The sequence below is a fragment of the Nicotiana tabacum genome, chromosome 14 (assembly GCF_000715075.1).
Source record: "Nicotiana tabacum cultivar K326 chromosome 14, ASM71507v2, whole genome shotgun sequence".
Taxonomy (NCBI): domain Eukaryota; kingdom Viridiplantae; phylum Streptophyta; class Magnoliopsida; order Solanales; family Solanaceae; genus Nicotiana; species Nicotiana tabacum.
Window position 1 is genome coordinate 27,259,893 of NC_134093.1, and position 22,601 is coordinate 27,282,493.

At 39.8% G+C, this 22,601-nt stretch overlaps 1 protein-coding gene across 1 annotated transcript; it reads left to right on the forward strand.

Moving 5' to 3' along the window:
* Positions 1-19,327: 19,327 nt before the first annotated feature.
* LOC142168860 (F-box/kelch-repeat protein At3g23880-like) lies at positions 19,328-20,404 on the forward strand. The gene has a single exon (XM_075230027.1). It carries the CDS (start codon positions 19,328-19,330, stop codon positions 20,402-20,404), a length of 1,077 nt encoding a protein of 358 aa, XP_075086128.1.
* Positions 20,405-22,601: the final 2,197 nt, after the last annotated feature.

The following is a 22,601-nucleotide window of genomic DNA, read 5'->3' on the forward strand; positions in this document are numbered from 1 at the left end:
TTTTACTTGAAAGATTGCGCGTCAAAATAATTTTTGGTAAAAATGTTTTGTTACTATGTTACTTTATTATTACTGACTGTTGCATTAATTATGCACCTCAGTTTTTAGCCCTTCTTTCCGCCTTTTGGTTTACAAAGATGGAAACTGAATCAATTTGTCACGTCTTGTAACACCCCAAAGTTTTAACTAATAATGGCATTCTCGATTGAGCATCTTTATAATGAGGATAGATTTTTACTTCGCACTTCCTAAATATGAAATTGACAATACTATAAACATTTCTCACTTTAGGTTATGTTAATATTGACAAAGAAGTTCCATGGTGTTGCTATGTATAACACTTAATATTATTTTAATGAATTGCTATTAAATACATTAGATATTTAAGGTTTTGGGATGCCACCCTTTTTGTATATATTTAAATATATTTAGTAGTTTGGGCAGCCAATTTTGTTTTATACTTATCCAAAGTTCATAAATATTACTTATTTAACTATACTTTTCCATAACCTCCTCTCATATTTCATTCTTTTATGCCAAAGAAAACCCCCTACTCTCTCTCCTTTTTATCACTGAAATACTTCATGATAACCATAAAAGTTTTTCACTAAACCAACCAGCAAAACTCGTTCTTGGTGAAGCTCAAGTTGCTCCTCTCTTTTGTGGTAAGTTACTAAACCTGTTTTTACACTAGACAACTATTAGTGTTTTCTTCGTATCTTCTTGTATAGGGATCTGTTTTAAGGGATCCAAGATTTTCTAGAAAGATACTTCATAGATCTATAACTCTTATTCAGGAACCAAAACCTGGCTTATCTTTTATTTACCCGAAAATGGGTAATGAAGTACAGGGCAGGTGCTGCCCAGATTTTCTGTTTTGCAAACCCTCCCTGTACTACTGTTAGTAATTTTAGCATAACGTTTTGTACAAAACTGAAATGGGGGTGATTCAAGATTTTCTGAAATGGTAAGACATATATCTACAACTATAATGAAGACCACACAGTCATCTTCAAAACTGAGTCACAACACAAGACAGCGATACTGTCCAAAAATTTTGTTTAAAATTTTTTGTGTAATTTGTACCAATATCATGTTTAGTTTGACATGTTAAATCACTGAACTTATATAGATATTTGATTATGTATTTAAGGTGTATATACCCTTGTAAAATCTAAGGGGAAGTGTTTGAGGAAGTGGACGGATTTGATTTGTCTATGGCGTAGACGATTCGAACGTCCTCAAGTTGTGGTTGAACTGTTTTGTGGTAAAACATCAAGGTTTGTGTATAAACTTTGTACTCTTTTTACTTGCTGGAATATTTTGAAATACCTGATATTTTATTTTTATTGTCTTCAATTTATATTGTTGTGTTCGTGTTATATCAAGTATTGTAAGATATTCGCTAAATCGCCCACTCGTACGGATTTGTTTGATCATTTTGCATTCTTATTGGGACTTTGTCCTTCTTGTGGAAGTTACTTTGTTACTCATCTTGGCTTGCCTCTTGATTCAGATCTTTTTTCATCTTGACTTTGGATTTGTAGTTCGTCTTAAATTATGGAACTTGTTCGTGTTAAGTACGAACTAGGAAGCCATTTTTAATATGGTTCTTGATTCTCTTGACTATTGAGTTTTGACCCTACTTGATTTGGGGCTTTGGTCCACCTTTGTCACGACCCAATTTCCCCTCCGTATGACGTCGTGACGACACCTAGTCTCTATGACTAGGTAAGCCTAACATTTGTAAAATAATAAAATGAAAACCCGAAATATCGTAATCCCAAAACTCATAACATCATGAATCACAAACTACAGAAGGAAAAAAAATCTAGTGTCTTTATACATCAGAATCTAACAAGGAAAATACAGAAGATAATGGACATGAGAAAGAGTAGAAGGGGACAACGAGGTCTGCGGATGCAGCAGATATACCTTGAAGTCTCCAAAGATGTCCCGGCTCACTGATAGTGCGGCTGATAATGTGCACCTGGATCTGCACACGAAAAACATGTGTAGAGAGTAGCATGAGTACACCACAATCGGTACCCAGTAAGTGCCAACTCTAACCTCGGTCGAGTAGTGACGAGGTCAGGTTAGGGCTCTACTAGCAAATATATATTAAAAATAATATAGAGTGTAATACCACAATAAAATAAAGGCTGAAATTTAACAACAATGAAATCATAAAAGGTAACAGCTTAGTACACAGAAATCACAACAGGGGATCTCCCGAGATACCGTCTCGTAGTCCTAAACGTAAATGTGCAGGGGGATATCCCGGAATACCATTCCGTAGTCCCAAAGTAAATATGCAGTACAGAGGGATCTCCCATAATACTGTTTCGTAGTCCCAAAGTAAATATGCAGTACAGGAGGATCTCCCGGAATACCGTTCCGTAGTCCCAAAGTAAATATGCAGTACGAACGATAGAAATACAACTACACCACTAAATCCTTAAAATTTAGACTAAGTACCAGTCAGGGAAGAAGCAGGAAATTCACTAAGCATGCTGCATAGAATTCACATAAACAATTAAGACACGTAGACATGTTGTATTAGACTAAACATGATAGCTACACATATTGGAATAACCCAATTAAGAATGAAAATAGATTAGTACTCATTAAAATGGTATAACTCAAAATAACAGGAAAACATGTTGCTGCTCAGTAAGAAAATTAGGTTTTACCACAACTAGCCCGTGTACGTACTCGTCACCTTACGTACACGGCGCTCACATATCACAATAGTTCCAAATATTAAGGGGATTTTCCCCACACAAAGTTAGGCAAGCTACTTACCTCCAACCAAGCTCAATCAATCGGTCAAAATGCTTTTCCCACGAATATCCGGCTTCGAATGGCCCAAATCTAGCCAAAAGCAATTCCATAACATAAATACAACCATAATAGACTCATCTAATTAATGAAATCAACACTTTAACAAAAATTTCAAAATTAACTCAAAAATTGCCCGTGGGGCCCATGTCTCGGAATCAGGTAAAAGTTAATAAATAGGAACGCCCATTCAACCACGAGTTTAACAATACCAAAATAACTAAATTCAGATAACAATTCGACCCTCAAATCCTCAAATTTATCCAAGAGAGTTTTCAAACTTTTTCAACTTAATTCACCGATTAAATGATAAAAACAACCATGAATTCGGGTAATTTAACCAATATTGAGTTAAGAACACTTACCCCATTGTTTCCTCTGAAAATCTCCCAAAACTCGCCTTATCCCGAGCTCCAAATCGTTAGAAATGGAAAATGAGACGAAGTCCCATTTTCTGAACTTAAACTTTCTGTCCAGACCTCTCTTCTTCGCGAACGCGACAGGTCTCTCACGTTCGCGAAGCACAACTCGACTGCCCACAAATTTAACCCTTCGCGAACGCGACCACAGCTTCGCGAACGCGAAGATTTACTAGCTCAGACCTTCGCGAACGCGAAAGGACCTGGGGTCCCCAATAGCCTCACTCCTCTTCGCGAATGCGACAGCACTCATGCGTTCACGATGCACACACAGACCATAACACGACACCACTCACGCGTTCACGATGCACACACAGACCATACCTTCGTGTTCGCGTCCTCTCCTTCGCGAACGCGAAGAACAAAACCTCACATTCAGAAAACACTCTTCACGAAGGCATCCTACTCCTCGCGTTAGCGGTGCTTCCACTAGCCACACCTTCGCGGACGCGAGCTCTTCTTCGCAAACGTGAAGAAAAAACTTCTGCAACAAAAACCAGAAAAATCTACTACTTCTCTAAGTCCAAAAATGACCCGTTGAGCATCCGAAATACACCCGAGGCCCCCAGGACCTCAACCAACATACCAACAAGTCCTAAAATATCATACGAACTTAGTCGAATCCTCAAACCACATTAAACAATGCTAAAATCACAAATCATCCTCCGATTCAAATTTAAAGAACTTGAAATTCCAAATTCGACAACCGATGCCGAAACCAACCAAACCACGTCCGATTGACCATAAATTTTGTACGCAAGTCATATTCAATACTATGGACCGACTCCAACTTCCAAAATCGGATTCCGACCCCGATATCAAAATTTTCACTACCAGTCCAAAACTCCAAAATTTTGACTTTCGCCATTTCAAGCCTAAATGAGCTAAGGGCCCCCAAAACACATTCGGGACACATCCCTAAGCCCAAATTAACCAACGGAGCTAAAGGAACTGACAGAATTCCATTCAGGAGCCGTTTTCACATAGTTCCGACTACGGTCTGAAACCTAAGGCTTAAACCTCCATTTAGGGACTAAGTGTCCCAAAACACTCTGAAACCAAAAATAAAAACCTCCCGGCAAGTCACCTAAGCAGAAATAGGTACGGGGGAAACAGTAAATAAGGGATCAGGGCTATTACTCTCAAAACGACCGGTCGGGTCGTTACGTTCTCCCCTCCTTAAAACAAACGTTTGTCCTCGAACGAGCATAGAGACATACCTGAAGTGGTAAAAAGATGAGGATAACGGCTGTGCATATCCTGCTCGGTCTCACAAGTCGCCTCCTTGACCGGCTATCCCCTCCAATGAACCTTCACGGAAGCAATTTTCTTTGATCTTAGCTTTTTAACCTGCCTGTCTAAAATAGCATGTGGCTCCTCAACATAAGATAGATCCTTGTACAATTGGACTAAGCTGAAATCCAACACATGGGACGGATCGCCATGATACTTTCGGAGCATAGAAACATGGAATATCGGATGAACTCCTGCTAGACTAGGAGGCAAGGCAAGCTCATAAGCAACCTCCCTAACTCGACGCAACACCTTAAATGGACCAATGAACCTTGGGCTGAGCTTGCCCTTCTTTCCAAACCTCATAACGCCCTTCACGGGCGAAACCCGGAGCAAGACTCACTTTCCAACCATGAATGCCACATCGCAAACCTTCCGGTCCGCATAACTCTTCTGTCTGGACTGGGCTGTGCGAAGTCTATCCTGAATCACCTTTACTTTTTCCAAGGCATCCTGAACCAAGTCCGTACCCAATAATTTGGCCTTGCCGGGTTCGAACCAACCCACTAGGGATCGACACCGCCTACTGTACAAAGCCTCATATGGTGCCATCTGAACGTTGGACTGATAACTGTTGTTGTAAGCAAACTCCGCAAGTGGCAAGAACTGGTCCCAAGCACAACCAAAATCTATCACACACGCACGAAGCATATCCCGAGTACCCAACTTATGCTGTACAGCTCTCCAAAACCGTGATATAAACTGCGTACCCTGGTCAGAGATAATAAATACTGGTACGCCATGAAGCCTGACGATTTCACGGATGTAGATTCGAGCTAGCTACTCGGAAGAATAGGTAGTTATCACAGGAATGCAATGAGCCGACTTGGTAAGCCTATCCACAATCACCCAAACTGCATCAAACCTCCGCTGAATCCGTGGAAGTCCAACAACGAAGTCCATAGTGATTCGCTCCCATTTCCACTCCGGAATCTCTAACTTCTGAAGCAATCCACCTGGTCGCTAATGCTCATATTTTACCTGCTGGCAATTCAGATATCGAGCCACATACTTTACTATGTTCTTCTTCATTCTCCTCCACCAGTAATGTTGTTTCAAGTCCTGATACATCTTTGCAGCACCCAGATGAATAGAATAACGCAAACTGTGAGCCTCCTGGAGAATCAACTCATGCAAACCATCTACATTGGGCACACAACCTGCCCTGCATCCTCAATGCACCATCATCTCCTATAGTGACCTCCTTAGCATCACCGTACTAGACCGTGTCCTTAAAGACAAGCAGATGGGGGTCATCATATTGACGCTCCCTGATACGATCATAAAGAGAAGACCGAGAGACCACACAAGCCAATACTTGACTAGGATCAGAAATATCCAATCTCACAAACGGGCTGGCTAAGACCTGAACATCCAACGCCAATAGCCTCTCTGCTGCTGGTAGATAAGCCAAACTCCCCAAACTCTCTGCCCGGAGACTCAAAGTATCAGCCACCACATTGGCCTTCCCAGGGTGGTACAAAATAGTGATATCATAATCCTTAAGTAGCTCCAACCACCTCCACTGACGTAAGTTAAGATCTTTCTGCTTAAACATATGCTGCAAACTCCGATGATCGGTGTAAATCTCACAAGGAACACCGTACAAATAATGTTGCCATATCTTTAAGGCATGAACAATAGCTGCTAACTCAAGATCGTGGACATGATAGTTCTTTTCGTGCACCTTCAGCTGTCTGGACACGTAGGCAATCACCCTACCATCCTGCATCAACACCGCACCGAGACCAATCCGCGATGCATCATAATATACACTATAAGACCCCAAACCTGTAGGTAATACCAATATTGGGACTGTAGTCAAAGCTGTCTTGAGCTTCTAAAAACTCTCCTCACATTCCTCCGTCCACCTGAACGGAGCACCCTTTTGGGTCAGCCCGGTCATAGGTGCTGCAATAGACGAGAAACCCTCTACAAATCGGCAGCAATACCCCGCCAAACCAAGAAAATTCCGGATCTTTGTAACTGAGGACGGTCTGGGCCAACTCTGCACTGCTTCAATCTTCTTCGGATCTACCTAGATCCCCTCACTAGATATTATATGACCCAAGAATTCCACTGAGTCTAGCCAAAACTCACACTTTAAAAATTTTGCATATAACTTCTTTTCTCTCAAGGTCTGAAGTGCAGCCCTCAGGTGCTGCTCATGATCCTCCCGACTCTGGGAGTATACCGGAATGTCGTCAATAAACACAATGACAAATGAGTCAAGATAGGGCCGGAACACACTGTGCAACAAGTGCATAAAAGCTGTTGGGGCATTGGTCAGCCCAAAAGACATCACAAGAAACTCATAGTGACCATATCTGGTCCTGAAAGCAGTCTTCGGGATATCTGGATCCCGAATCTTCAACTGATGATATCCTGAACGTAAGTCAATCTTGGAAAACACTTTGGCACCCTGTAACTGATCAAATAAGTCATCAGTACGAGGAAATAGATACATGTTCTTCACTGTGACTTTGTTCAACTAGCGGTACTCAATACACATCTGCATAGAACCATCTTTCTTCTTCACAAATAATACAGGAGCACCCCAAGGTGACACACTGGGCCAAATGAATCCCTTATCAAGCAACTCCTGTAAATGCTCCTTCAACTCCTTCAACTCAGGAGGAGCCATACGATATGGAGGAATAGAGATGCGCTGAGTGCCCGACAATAAATCAATGCCAAAATTGATATCTCTATCAGGCGGCATGCCCGGAAGATCAGCTGGAAACACATCTGGAAAGTCCCTCACTACTGGAACTGACTCCACTGTAGGTATACCAATACTGACGTCTCTCACATAAGCTAGATACGCGTCATACCCCTTCTCAACCATTCGTTGAGCTTTAAGAAATGAAATAACCTCGGTGGGAGTATACTCTAAGGTACCTCTCCACTCTAACCACAGTAAACTTGGCATAGCTAGTGTCACGGTCTTAGCGTGACAATCAAGAATAGCAAAATGGGGCGACAACCAGTCCATGCCTAAGATAACATCAAAATCTACCATGCTGAGCAATAATAAATCGGCTCTGGTCTCAAAACCACTAAGAGCAATCAAACACGACCGATACATGCGGTCCACAACAAGAGAATCTCCCACAGGAGTAGACACATAAACAGGGGAACTCAAAGAATCCATCAATACGCCCAAATATGAGGAAAAATAAGAGGACACATAGGAATATGTAGAGCCTGGGTCAAATAATACCGACGCGTCTCTGTGACATACTGGAGCAATACCTCTAATGACAGAATCAGAAGCAACTGCCTCTGTACGAGCAGGAAGGGCATAATATCCAGCTTGGCCTCCCACTCTAGGGCGACCTCTACCTCCCCGACCTCCACCTCGAGCTGGCTGGGCAGGTGGGGTGGCAGCTGGTGCTGTAATCATAGCCTGAGGACCCGGTGGAGCACGATGTGGATGAGAAGTGTGTGGAGGCGCACCCCTCCTATTCCTAGAGAAATCCCTCACCATATGGCGAGTTTCACTACACTCAAAAAAAGCTCTGGGAGGGCGTGGCTGCTATGGCTAGCTCGGGCCAGGTCTGCTAGACTGGCCGCTATCAACACCCCATGCAGGAGGCACACTAGATATTGGCGATGTATAATACGGCTCCAGGGGCCTAAAAGGGACTAGGATACCACTGGCGGTTGGAAGAGCTAAATGGACGGGGCGACTCACATAACCCCTACCATGGTGAGCTGTTAGGGCACGAGCACCAGAATAAGAACCATTCTCTCGAGCCCTCTTGGCCTCCCTCTCCTCTCTATCCCGGGCAAGCATGCCCTCCAATCTCCTGGCGATACTCACAACCTACTGATAAGAAATATCCATCTCCAACTCCCTGGCCATACTAATCCTGATACTGGGGTGAAGTCCCTCAATAAATCGTCGAACCCTCTCTCAAACTGTGGCAACCAAGGTCAGTGTATGTCGGGCCAAATTACTGAAGCGGACTGTATACTCTAACACAGTCATAGCACCCTGGCACAGCTGCTCAAACTCCACACGCCATGAGTCCCTGAGGCTCTGAGGGACATACTCTCTCAAAAATATGTCCAGGAACTGAGTCCATATAAGTGAAGCTGCCTCAGCCGGACTACTTAACTCATAAGCACGCCACCACTGATAGGCTGCTCCTATAAGCTAGAATGTAGTAAAAGAAACCCTGCTACGCCCATAGTACGAAGAATATGATGAGACTCCTCCAGAAAACCCTGAGCATCATCTGTAGCCAATCCGCTGAAGGTAGGTGGGTGGTACTTCTTGTACCTGTCAAGTCTGAGCTGCTCCACCTCAGAAGTTGCTGCCCTAACCTCGGGCTGAGCTGGAGCTACCGGCTATATTGGTATGACCTCTGGAACCTGGTCGACCTGAACCCGCTGCTCTGGAGTACCGACGACGGGAGTTTGTGCTCCTTCCCCGGCCTGAGATGTGGCAGGAGTAAGTGAAATCAAACCAGCCTGAGCTAAGGTGCTGAACATGCTCAGAAACTGGGCTAGAGTCTCCTGGAGGGCTAGTGCAGCAACAGGTATCTCAGGTGCCTGCCCTCTAGCTTGAGCAACTGGGGTTCCTCTGTAGCAGCTCGTGCGGGTGCTCTGGCTGCACCACCTGTACGTCTTCGGCCTCTACCCCGGCCTCTCACGGCTCTAGCAGGGGACACGGGTGCCTGGTCATCAGATCCTCTTATACGTGTCCTCACCATCTATGAATACAAATGTTTATAATCTTTGAAGTCAATAAATTTTTCGCACGACAAGGAATCAAAGTAGTGAAATTTTCCTAACAGTTTCATAGCCTCCCGAAGATAAGTACAGATGTTTCCGTACCGATCCGTGAGGCTCTACTAAACTGGTTTGTGACTCACGACACCTATGAACCTAGAGCTTTGATACCAACTTGTCACGACCCAATTTTCTCTCTGTATGACGTCGTGACGGCACATAGTCTCTATGACTAGGTAAGCCTAACATTTGGGGAATAATGAAATGAAAACATGAATTAAACAACTAACTGTTCAAAATACACAGTAATCCCAAAACTCGGAACATCGTGAATCACAAACTACAGAAGGAAAAAACTCTAGTGTCTTTATACATCAGAATCTAACAAGGAAAATACAGAAGATAATGGACATAAGAAAGAGTAGAAGGGGACTCCGAGGTCTGCGGACGTGGCAGATATATCTTGAAGTCTCCAAAGTTGTCCCGGCTCACTGATAGTGCGGCTGATAATGTGCACCTGGATCTGCCCATGAAAAACATGTGTAGAGAGTAGCATGAGTGCACCACAATCGTTACCCAGTAAGTGCCAAGCCTAAACTCGGTCGAGTAGTGACGAGGTAAGGTCAGGGCCCTACTGGCAAATATATATTAAAAACAATATAGAGTGTAATACCGTAATAAAATAAAGGCTGAAATTCAACAACAATGAAATCATAGAAGGTAACAGCTCAGTACACAGAAATCACAACAGGGGATCTTCCGAGATACCGTCTCGTTGTCCCAAACGTAAATGTGCAGGGGGATCTCCCAAAATACCATTCTGTAGTCCCAAAGTAAATATGCAGTACAGGGAGATCTCCCGGAATACCGTTCCGTAATATGCAGTACAGGGGGATCTCTCGGAATACCGTTTCATAGTCCCAAAGTAAATATGCAGTACAGAGGGGATCTCCCGAAATACCGTTCTGTAGTCCCAAAGTAAATATGCAGTACATGAGGATCTCCCGGAATACTGTTCCGTAGTCCCAAAGTAAATATGCAGTACGAACAATAGAAATACAACTACATCACGAAATTCAAACTAAGTACCAGTCAGGGAAGAAGCAGAAAATTCACTAAGCATGCTGCATAGAATTCACATAAACAATTAAGACACGTAGACATGTTGTATTAGACTAAACATGATAGCTACACATATTGGAATAACTCAATTAAGAATGAAAATAGTTTAGTACTCATTAAAATGGTATAACTCAAAATAACAGGAAAACATGTTGCTGGTCAGTAAGAAAATTGGGTTTTACCACAACTAGCCCGTGTACGTACTCGTCACCTACGTACACGGCGCTCACATTTCACAATAGTTCCAAATCTTAAGGGAATTTCCCCCACACAAAGTTAGGCAAGCCACTTACCTCCAACCAAGCTCAATCAATCGGTCAAAATGCTTTTCCCACGAATATCTGGCTCCGAATGGCCTAAATCTAGCCAAAAGCAATTATATAACATAAATACAACCATAATAGACTCATCTAATTAATGAAATCAACGCTTTAACAAAAATTTCGAAATTAACTCAAAAATCCCCAGTGGGGCCCACGTCTCAGAATCGGGTAAAAGTTACAAAATAAGAACGCCCATTCAACCACGAATCTAACCATACTAAAATTACTAAATTCCGATAACAATTCGGCCCTCAAATCCTCAAATTTATCCAAGAGGGTTTTCAAACTTTTTCAACTTAATTCACCAATTAAATGATAAAAACAACCATGGATTCGGGTAATTTAACCAATATTGAGTTAAGAACACTTACCCCGTTGTTTCCTCTGAAAATCTCCCAAATATCGCCTCAATCCGAGCTCCAAATCGTTAAAATGGAAATGGGACGAAGTCCCATTTTTTGAACTTAAACTTTCTGTCCAGACCTCTCTTCTTCTCGAACGCGACAGGTCCCTCGCGTTCGCGAAGCACAACTCGACTGTCCACAAATGTAATCCTTCGCGAACGCGACCACGGCTTCGCGAACGTAAAGATTTACCAGCTCAGACCTTCGCGAACATGACCACCACCTCTCCGAACGCGTAGAACAGGGACCTGGGGTCCCCAATAGCCTCACTTCTCTTCACGAACGCAACACCACTCACGCGTTCGCGATGCATACATAGACCATACCTTCGTGTTCGCGTCCTCACCTTCGCGAACGTGAAGAACAAAACCTCACAATCAAAAAACACTCTTTGCAAACGCGTCCTACTCCTCGCGTTCGCAGTGCTTCCACTGGCCACACCTTCGCGAATGCGAGCTCTTCTTCGCAAACGCGAAGAGCAAACTTCTGCAACAAAAACCAGAAAAATCTGCTACTTCTCTAAGTCCAAAAATGACCTGTTGAGCATCCGAAACACACCCGAGGCCCCCGGGACCTCAACCAACATACCAACAAGTCCTAAAACACCATACGAACTTAGTCGAATCCTCAAACCACATCAAATAATGCTAAAATCATAAATCATCCTCCGATTCAAACATAAAGAACTTGAAACTTCCAAATTCGACAACCGATGCCGAAACTAACCAAACCACGTCCGATTGACCCCAAATTTTGCACACAAGTCATATTCAACACTACGGACCTACTCCAACTTCCGAAATCAGATTCCGACCCTGATATCAAAATTTTCACTACCGCTCCAAAACTCCAAAAATTTGACTTTCGCCATTTCAATCCTAAATGATCTACGGGCCCCCAAAACACATTCCGGACATATCCCTAATCCCAAAATCACCCAATGGAGCTAACGGAATCGATAGAATTCCATTCCAAAGTCGTTTTCACACAGTTCTGACTACAGTCTGAATCCTAAGGCTTAAACCTTCATTTAGGGACTAAGTGTTCCAAAACACTCCGAAACCAAAAACAAAACCTCCCGCCAAGTCACCTAAGCAGAAAAAGGTATGGGGAAATAGTAAATAGAGGATCGGAGCTATTACTCTCAAAACGACCGGTCGGATCGTTACAACCTTGATATTTGATTATGCTTAGTGTGATGGTATGACATACATATTGGACAAAAAATGGATATTTGGAAAACTCTCTCTTGGATTGATAGTATATACTTTCTCGATTCTTGAATCTTGAACATTGTTATTGATATTTGAAAATACTTCAAGGTTCGATATTGGATAATTTTGATATATTTGTTCACTTATTTTAAATTATGTTTAATTTGAGCTACCTATGACTGAAAAGGGGAATTGGAGAATTTACTGGCTCCAAGTCCAAAGTTTATACGCCACTAAGATTTATGCTTAGCGATAGTTGTTTTCTATCGTAGGTAATGTACGGGATGAGATTTGAAGACGACCTTATGAAGTAGTCTTTTTTGGGAGCACCTATGGAGATCACATTTGCATATGTACTTAGATTATGTATAGTTTTGGGAATTGTACATGATCTATATGTCACACTCATGTATGTTATTTTGGAGGCTTGTTGGATCTTAAGACCAAAATCTTGTAACTTGAATTTGGTAACTTGTTTTGCTGTTTTAGGGTGTATTAATAACTCAAGTCTTATAATATGTTGAATTTACACTTTGTCTTGTAAAAATGTACAAAGGAGAAGACTAGTTGTTTTTTTTACTCGCTAGTTTGAAATTTATATACAATATGAACAGGCAGTAATGTTGAACGCAAAGTATAATTTTGTTAGAAAGTTGCTTAACATGTTGATTATTCAAGAAGGGTTATTCAAGCGTTGTAGTCTGTTATAGATTTCATGTGTAACTAAGAAGGGAAGAGGGAGAGAAAAGAACACTGGTGAGGCATTATATCGATTATAAGAGAGAAGAATAAAGTGACCAAAAGTTGTTGGTGTATAACAACATCATCTCATATGTACTAAGCCACTTCATACTTGAAAGAGATCACCCTTGCAACCCAAGGGGACTGGACGTAAGATTCACTCTGAATCCGAACCAGTATAAAATATTATGTGCCATTTACTTTCTGCAATTTATTTTCTTATATTTAGTTTTGAAAAGCTCAGTCGACTAGAACTCAAGTTAGCTGACTACTTCGCAAAAAAAAAAAAGAAGAAAAATTACAATTCGCCCCCCTCCCTCTTGCACATTTACTTCAGCATTAGGAAGCTTGATGTATGCTATTGTCACGACCCAAAATCCCATTAGTCGTGATGGCACCTAACCCAACCCGTTAGGTAAGCCAATTTTCATCTATCCAATTCCAATGAAATTAATTAAAAGAAAATATCTAAAACCAATACATCTCCCCAAGAACTGGTAGTACAAATCATGTGCTTCTAAGAATAGAGTATACAAAGAGGAAATGAAATAAATACATAGTCTGTTTGAATAATACATAAACAAATCTTTCATAAATCTAAGGCTACCCTGAACAAGAGAGGCAGCTACAACAGGAACGCAAGTACATCTTCAGATCCCGCAACCATCGAGCACAACAACAACGACAGCTAATATCTACACGCAATGTGCAGAAGTGTAGTATCAGTACAACAGACCCCATGCACTGAGTAAGTAACAAACCTAGCCGTAGGTTGAAAGCAGTGACGAGCTTCTACCAAGGTCGGGTCTAAAACCACTAGTCCACAACAATCCATAACAACATAAATCAAATAATACCAGAAGAAACACAAAGATAAAATGCTCAGCCAAATCATGATTTCAAAAATAATAGTTCTTCCTTTCAAATACATCAGTGAACATCCAAATCGTTTGCCGAAGTTGCCAAAAATATGAATAATTTGAGAACAGTAATTTTTTCAAAAATCATTTCAATAATAAATAAAATATCTCATTTTCTTTCCAGATAACCAGTGTAAAACAAATGCATCATTATGCCCATCTGTCAACATGCGTGAGAAATCATGAATAATGTGATACCGTACAGCATGCGGCGTGCAGCCCGATCCCAAAAATATTCTCACAATCAGGCCCTCGGCCTCCCTCAGTCATTAATCTCTCCAGTCTCTCTCTCATGGGCTCACAATGTCATGAGAGTAGCCCAAAAATAATGATATGATGTATCAATAAATAACAACAGAGACTGAGATATGATACACAATAAAATGAATATGACTGAGTATGAATTTTTAACATAGCCAATAATTCACAGCAATATGACCTCTGCGAGTCCCAATAATACTGGCACATAGCCTCAACATGATTTTTAATATGCTTTTCAGCTCAATTTCTTTAACTCATAAAATCACATGGAAAATGCCAAGATCATTTAATTATAAAATTCCATAGAAACAATTATGTCATAATTTCTATAGTGCACGCCCACATGCCCGTCACCTAACATGTGCGTCACCTCCCAACAATCACGAAATACATATATTCAGGGTTCATACCCTCAACTCCAAGATTAGAAGAGTTACTTACCTCGAACAAGCCAAATCCAATGTCGAGCAAGCTAAGCAATGCTCCAGAAATTCCATTATGCGCGTATCAACTTCCAAACGGCTCGAATCTAGTTACAATTAATTTGATTCAGCTCACAAAAATTATAGGAATTAATTCCATATCAAAATACTATTTTTTCCACAAAATCCGAAATTACACTCAAAAATTGCCCGTGGGGTCCACGTCTCGAAACCCGGCAAAGGTTACAAAATCTGAACGCCATCCAACCACGAGTCCAACCATATAAATTTTACCAAATTCCAACATCAACCCGACCTTCAAATCCTCAATTAAAGTCTTTGAAGATTTCTACCAATTTCAACCCAATCTTTACCCATTTAAACTCAAAAAGCTTTCCATAAACCTTATTGATATGTATAAATAATACTATTACACCCAAGAATCATACTCTTAATTACCCATCTTTACCCAAACTCGAAATTGAAGACTAGGGGTTAGAACCTTACCTCTTGGGTGAAGATCTTGTGATATTTCCTTGTTGGATTTCAAAGCTTGAACAAGATCTTGATGAACAAAGCACTTGAGCTTCTTCCTCTCTCTAGACCACCCTCCCTTATCTCTAAAAATGTCAGTTTTTTGCTCCAAAATGAGTCTCAAAGCCTATTTATCAAAATGGGATTGGGTTATGAAAATAGAAAAATTAACCCTCTGAAAGCAGGTCTGCGGTCGCATAATGGACCACAGAATGGGTATGCGGGTCGCAAAATGTACCGCAGAATTGATGCCCAGAAATGGGCTTCACTGGACAGGTTTGCGACCATTTTGCGGTCGCATAACTACTTCTGCGATCGCATAATGGTTCTGCGATCGCAGAATTGGTCGCAGAATTGCATTTTTCTAGTCTTTGGTAATTTGGTCATAACTTCTTGTAGGAATGTCCAAATGATGAACTGTTTGAAGCGTTAGAAACTAGACTCAAAGATATTTTATTTGATAGGTAATACACCATATAAAACTTTGTATCATGAGAGTTATACTAATTTAAAGTTGGATCTTGTGCGAACTCACTTGAACTTTAGTTTATTATGAAATTTCCAACTTCTACATTCGATGCCGAAACCTATCGAATCAAGTCTGTTTGACCTCAAAATTTGCACACAAGTCATAAATGACATAATGAACCTATTCCAATTTCTAGAATCGGATTCTGACTTCGATATCAAAAAGTCAATCCCCCGGTCAAACTTTCCAAAAATTAAACTTTCGGCATTTCAAGCCTAATTCCAATACGGACCTCCAAATAATATTTCGGACACGCTCCTAAGCCCAAAATTACCATACGGAGCTATTGGAATCATAAAAATTTAAATCCGAGGTCGTTTACATATCAGTTCATATCCGGTCCCTTTTCTAACTTAAACTTTAAACCTTGGAACTAAGTGTTCTAATTCTTTCCAAAATCTCACCGGACCCAAACCAATTACCCCAAAAATTTATACAACAACTGTAAGGTAGAATTTGAGCAGTAAATGGAAAAACGGGATTGTAATACTCAAAATGACCGGTCGGGTCGTTACAACTATGGTGTGTACCAGACATAGCCTATGCAGTCGGAGTTATTAATCGTTACATCTCGAATTCTGGAAAGGAACATTGGGAAGGAGTTAAATGAATCGTGCGATTCCACAAAGGCACTTTAGGTATGGCACTTTGCTTCAGAAAGAGTAGTATTATTTTACAATGGTTTTCTGATGCAAACCTAGGTGGTGATCTGGATAGTTGAAAAAGTACCACAGGCTACGTGTTCACTTTGGGTGGTATAGTTGTTAGTTGGATATCCAGATTTCAGAAAAGTGTTGCTCTATCTATAACTGAAGCAGAGTACATGGCGAACTCAGAAGTCGCGAAAGAGATGATATGGCTTAAGAACTTTCCGGAAGAGTTGGGCAAGAAGCAGGACGATTGTGAACTCTTTAGTGACAACCAAAGTACAATTCATCTTGCCAAAAATCCAGTATTTCATACAAGACTGAAACACATCCAGCTGAGGTATCATCATATCCGAAAGTTGATAGAAGATGGAACTATGTCCCTAAAGAAGATACCATGATCGAAGAACCCGACAGATATGTTAACTAAAGTAGTTAGTGTTGATAAGCTGAGGCTGTATATTGCCTCAGTTGGCCTTCAAAATTATTGACGTGAAGGTGCCACACAGAGACATGTAATATTTCTTTTGATCTATATGGGTTTGTGGGGGAGATTGAAAGGAACAAACCCAGCTGTAAAATGAATAGTGAAAGAAAGAAAAAAAGGTCAAAGAAATACTTAATGAAGAAAGAGAACAATATGCAAAAGGCAAAGAAGGAAATGTATATTGCACCAAAAGTAAGAAGCATCAAAATCCACAGTGTGGGGAAAGAAGAAAATGTGTGAGTTAATATCAACGCATGTAAGAAAAGAAGCAATGTTCATATTCTGATATTTGCCTATAAATAAGCATCTCTTTTCTCAACTGTAAATCATCCCTCAAAATTTCTTCTTTCTCTTCAAAGTAATAAAATATTCTCTGTGTGGCGGTGGAGTAGGTAAAAATTGCTTAACCACGTAAATCTTGTCTTGTTTTGTTTTACGAGTTTTTAATTTTTTTTCTTGAAATTATTATATCCTTCATTTAGTCCGACACGCTTCCCAACATATAACACACCTTCCCAACCCCCACAAGCATCCCCTCCTCAAGGGACTAGAAAACGCCTTTTGCGATCACTTATATTTTATTAAAAGTAGTATATATAAACTTAAATTATGAAAACCATTTTACTCGAGACCAAACATGAAATTGCATGAGGAAGCATCCAATATGTCTCTCCATGTGATAGCGATGATGACGGATTTGTCTAAAGGTTCGGATGACTTAAATATTGTAAGAACCCGTCCCACGAGTGGTTGGAGGTCTTGGATCGTATTGTTTTTCAACTGTCCGCTGGTAAATCTGGTCTAGAAGTTTTTGTTTGGAGAAGGAATAATTTAGTGTAGTGTTGTTTCAGATCAGTTCGTAGGAGGGAAGATCCAGTTTTGTGTGCCCTAGGAGAGAACCTTTGTTTTACTAGGTTGCACAATGACTCGAGACGCGACTTTGATGTTTGGTATATGACGAAGAACAGGATGAGCAATTCATAGAGTAAGAAAGATCCTGACGATTCTATCAGTGTATTGCGGACTTTGCTTGAGCTTTATGAGAAATGGAGAATTCATGGTATATTGTTTTTGAAGTTTAAAGATGAATTCGTGGTTTACAATTCAAAAAGAAGCAAATTGGAAGAAGTTTAAGTTGATGTGCTTGATGCACCAACTTTACTTCAATTGGGTTGTATGTTATTTTTACGGTAAATTTTACAAATAATCATATAATTATGTTTTCTAACACAAAAATTATAAGACTTTTATCAACTCATATTCTTTATTTTTATTTTTAATCTAATAAATATTGACCAAAAGACCTAAATTGATTTTTAATAACTCCTCTCTATATGATATCAATTTTGCATAACGTGTTCCCTAATCTCCATAACTGGTTTGAAGCTTGATAATAGGTTGTATTTTATTTTATAATTCTGAATTTAGGCATTTAGGTAAAGAAGATGCTCGTCCCTCTATCTTATGTATAATGAAGTTATATTGTTGATTGCTTCACCTTATTTATAACCTTATATTATTCTTTTTTTTAAAAGAAAAAATTAAGCATGTGAGTCGCAAATTATAGTCTACCTCAAGCCCAAATAAAAGTGAGAAATTATGCTAACATCCTGCACAAAAATAATACATAATATTTTACATTAGTTTTGTTACTCTATATATTTGAAATATTTTCATGTATCTCCAACTTTAGTATTTGTTTTTCCTTTTCCTACCTTCGAATTATCCATTGAAGTAACAGATCCAAATGGAGCAGCATGAATATAGATGAATCATTTTAACTCAACTCCAGCTAATTAGTTTGTTGTAGATAATGAAGGGAATTTTTTTTATCTCCATAAATCAATTTCAAGCTTACTAATAGGTATTTTCACCAAATTGCAAAGTTGTTATCATGTAGAGAGGAGTTATTAAATTGCAATTCACACTCTTTTAATTGAGTCAATATTTATTATATTAAAAATAAAAACATGGAGCAAAATATTATTGCATCGAAAAGTAATATTTTCCGGCAATTGATATTTTTGTGTGAGTTGGTGAAAATTTTGTGATTTTTCTGCAAAAAAATATAGTTATTTTGTACAAAAAACTTCTTCTTTGTTCTATATCTTTTCTTTATTTCTTTCCTTTCTCTCCATTTGCGTGAAACCTATAATCAAAGTCCCCAACTTTTTAATATTATCTTTTTTGGTTTTCTTCTTCTCTTATTTTTCTTTCCTTCTTTGCATATCCTACTCCTACAAGAAAACGATAGGCGACATGAAAAAAACTTGAAGAAAGAATAAGAAGGTTAACTCTTAAGAATCCTTTTCCTACTAAAATACTGTAATTAATTATTTGCTTCGCTTATATTAGACCCTAACATTACCAACAGTCTCTGTCTTTCCAAATCAAAATTAAGGCAGTGGCTCAAGCCAAAAAGATATCACAATGCCTAATAACTTACCCCATGATATCACCATCAATATACTAATAAAACTTCCAGTGAAATCGCTGTTACGGTTCAAATGTATTAGCAAATCATGGCGTTCTCTAATTGAAGATGATACGTACAAAAGTCACAAAATATTCGTAACAGGTGGTGATTGTGACAAGACAGATGACTATTTCTACTCCATAGACGGCCCACTTCAACATGATTCCATTGCCTCTCTTCTAAAATCTCCAATTCCAGAAATCACTAAACTGAGTAGTGTATGTTTTATTAATGGTATACTTGTTCTAATTTTACCTTGTTACCCTTATGACTTAGTTGTTTTCTGGAACCCGGCCATCAGTAAATCAAGAATAATTCAATGTCCAATCCTTAGAAAGAGGGAGAGGACAACTAACTGGAAGCAGTTCCATGCAGCTATTTATGGTGTTGGCTATGTTTCTTCTACTGACGATTACAAAATTATTAGAGTGGGACAAAAATATTATTCATCTTATTATAATGTACATATATATTCAACAAATAGTAACTCGTGGAAATTGATGGGCAAGTTTCATCCAAATAACAAGTTCTTTGATGGGGACATTGTTACAGTAGATGGGATTGTTTATATCATAGCAATAACGGATTTGTGTAATATTAGCCCGAATGACTTTACTATAGTACGTTTTAATTTGGAGAAGGAAAAATTTCAGGAAATATTGTTTCCAGATCGTATTAAAAGTTGGGAAGATCCAGCTTTGTGTACCTTAGGAGAAAACCTTTGTTTGACTAGGTTACACAATGACTCGAGACGCGATTTTGAAGTTTGGTATATGACGAAAAATGGGATGAGCTATTCGTGGAGTAAGATGTTGACAATTCCATCAGTGCATTGCGGACGTTGCTTGAGGCCAGTGAGCTTTATGATCAAGAATGGAGACATATTGTTTCTGTGGCATAAAGGTGAATTCGTTGTTTACAATTCAAAAAAACATAAATTGGAAGAAGTTAAAGTTGCAGGGCTTGAGGCACCACTTTACTTCAATTGGGTTGTACCATATGTGGAAACTTTGTTCTTTCCTAAATCCTAGAATTGTTCTATATGTTCACAATGCAGGATTTAAATTGAATCTACTTCACTGCCTCTTGACAATATTGTCTTTTCATCTTGGTTCTGTTCTTTTTTACCTGGTGGGAGGGGATTTAAATTCCTGAAGGTTCTCTATAATCTCTTTTTTTTTTTTTTTAGTTTCCCATCCGGTGTTCAGTGTCCGGTACCCGTATTGAAGCCCGACTATATCCGGATTCGTGCCGGGTAGGGCCCCATCCTGGAGGTAGCGCTCCCTACCAAAGATGTTTCCATACCCAAGGCTCGAACCCAAAACCTCTGGTTAAGGGACTCTAAAATCAATATTACATGGCTTTTTGTCCACTTAATGCCTTTGTCGCATGTGGTGGTTTGGGGTTTGGATTCATATCAATGTTTTTGTCATTATAGTAATTCTGGAATAGATAGGCTAATCATAAGTGGCTCAGAGATATAGTGCTATGGATGAGATTCTTTTGTCCTTAATTAGAGATTTTGAGTTCGAGCCCATTAAATAGGGTCCTACGTGATACAAAATCAAATTAGTCAAGCCAATGGGTATGGAATATCAAATAATTAAACAAAAAAGATCGATCGCAACACACGACTGCCATGATACTATTTGATCGAAATTAAAAAAGAACACTTACTGTACAGTAGTTTCAATGTGCAATTCTCTTCTCGATGATTATCTGCAGCTGCAAGTTTTCAACATTGTGTTCGCAAGTCGCAACTCATTAATAATGGTTGCAAATCATACTCATGTAAAGAAAGATCTAATTAGGATAACTTTGTTAATTATGACGTGGCTTATGTGGGTAAAACTGAAACACCTGACAACCTGAGTTAAAGGGTTAATTTAACAAGTAACTACCGAACTTTGTTCATTAAATAGTAAGTACTCGTTTGGTTGGAACTTAGGGAAATTTGATCGCCACATAAAATCTTGCATTAACTTTGTATATTGGTAAAATCGGGGCAGAGTTTTTCCCGATTCCCCGATGAGGAAACAAAGGGGAAGCACGGCTTGACATGATTATAATCGAGGCCCAAGGACCCCTCGTATCAAAACCCGAGAAGGATGAACGATGTATCTGAGATCGGGCACAGTTGAATAACGGACCCTGATCAAGTATAGTTTCTGGACCTCGGAAAACACGGAGAACCGCTATGCATGACGAGTAGGGCCTCAACCGGATATCACATCACAAATCTCGTCACATATCAAGTGCGGGTTGACATTTACTAGAAAGAGAAGATTTTTTTTTTACTTTATTTAGACTTGTTCTAGAGCTGAAATTCCCCTACTATATAAAGGGGAAGGTTTCTTTTATTTTGGACACATTATGACCGGAAAACCAAATCAAATAAAGTTTATTTTTTTCTCTTATCTATCATTCAAAGTGTTCTTCATTTGTTCTTTCTTTATTCGCGACCGAGTTTGTATCGAGGGTCCGATCATGGACGAATTTCACTGTTCAATCTAAGATCATGCTTGACCATTATATTGTGATTGGTTCTATCATTTATTTTATCCTTAACTTATTTATCTGTTATTCTTATTCATTCGTATTGAATTAAATCACATATCCTTTAAACCGCGCACAAATTTAATTGTTACTCATTTTTTAGGGTAAACAGTTTGGCGTCCACTGTGGGGCTAAGGATAATAGTGGTGATTTGATATGAATCTCTATAACACACCCTATTTTACTCTTTTTCTTGAAGTTTTGATTCCAGGTTAGCCCAAAGATGTCAAATTCTCAACATGCCCACTTGAACGTTAACGCTGAGTCAGGCCATCATGGCGAGAATAATAACATAATGCCTAGCAAAGATGTGCCCCCTGTTGATCCCAATGGTGTCCCAGCAGCCGACCCGGTCGATGCTAACTCACAGATGGCCATCAATATCAATCTACCAACTGATCCCAAAAATAGCGTTCGCAGCGGATCCCGGCCAGCGGCTCGAGAGGTGCTCGAAGGTGAAGGCGATGGGGTGAGCCTGCGGTTGATTTTCAAAATATTACAGACTTAACAAGCGGCGATAGCACAGTTATAGAACCAGAACCATGCCCCTAACAGGGTTGAGCCCGAGCAATCCAGGGAAAACACGCAGAAAGATAAACCAGTTGTCGTGGAACCGGGCGAATTCAGGCCCCAGAAAACTTTCGAGATGATGAAGATGCTTGAAGCATTGAC

Coding starts and splice junctions, on each gene's coding strand:
- LOC142168860 (XM_075230027.1), top strand. CDS start 19,328: ATGCCTAATAACTTACCCCATGATATCACCATCAATATACTAATAAAA.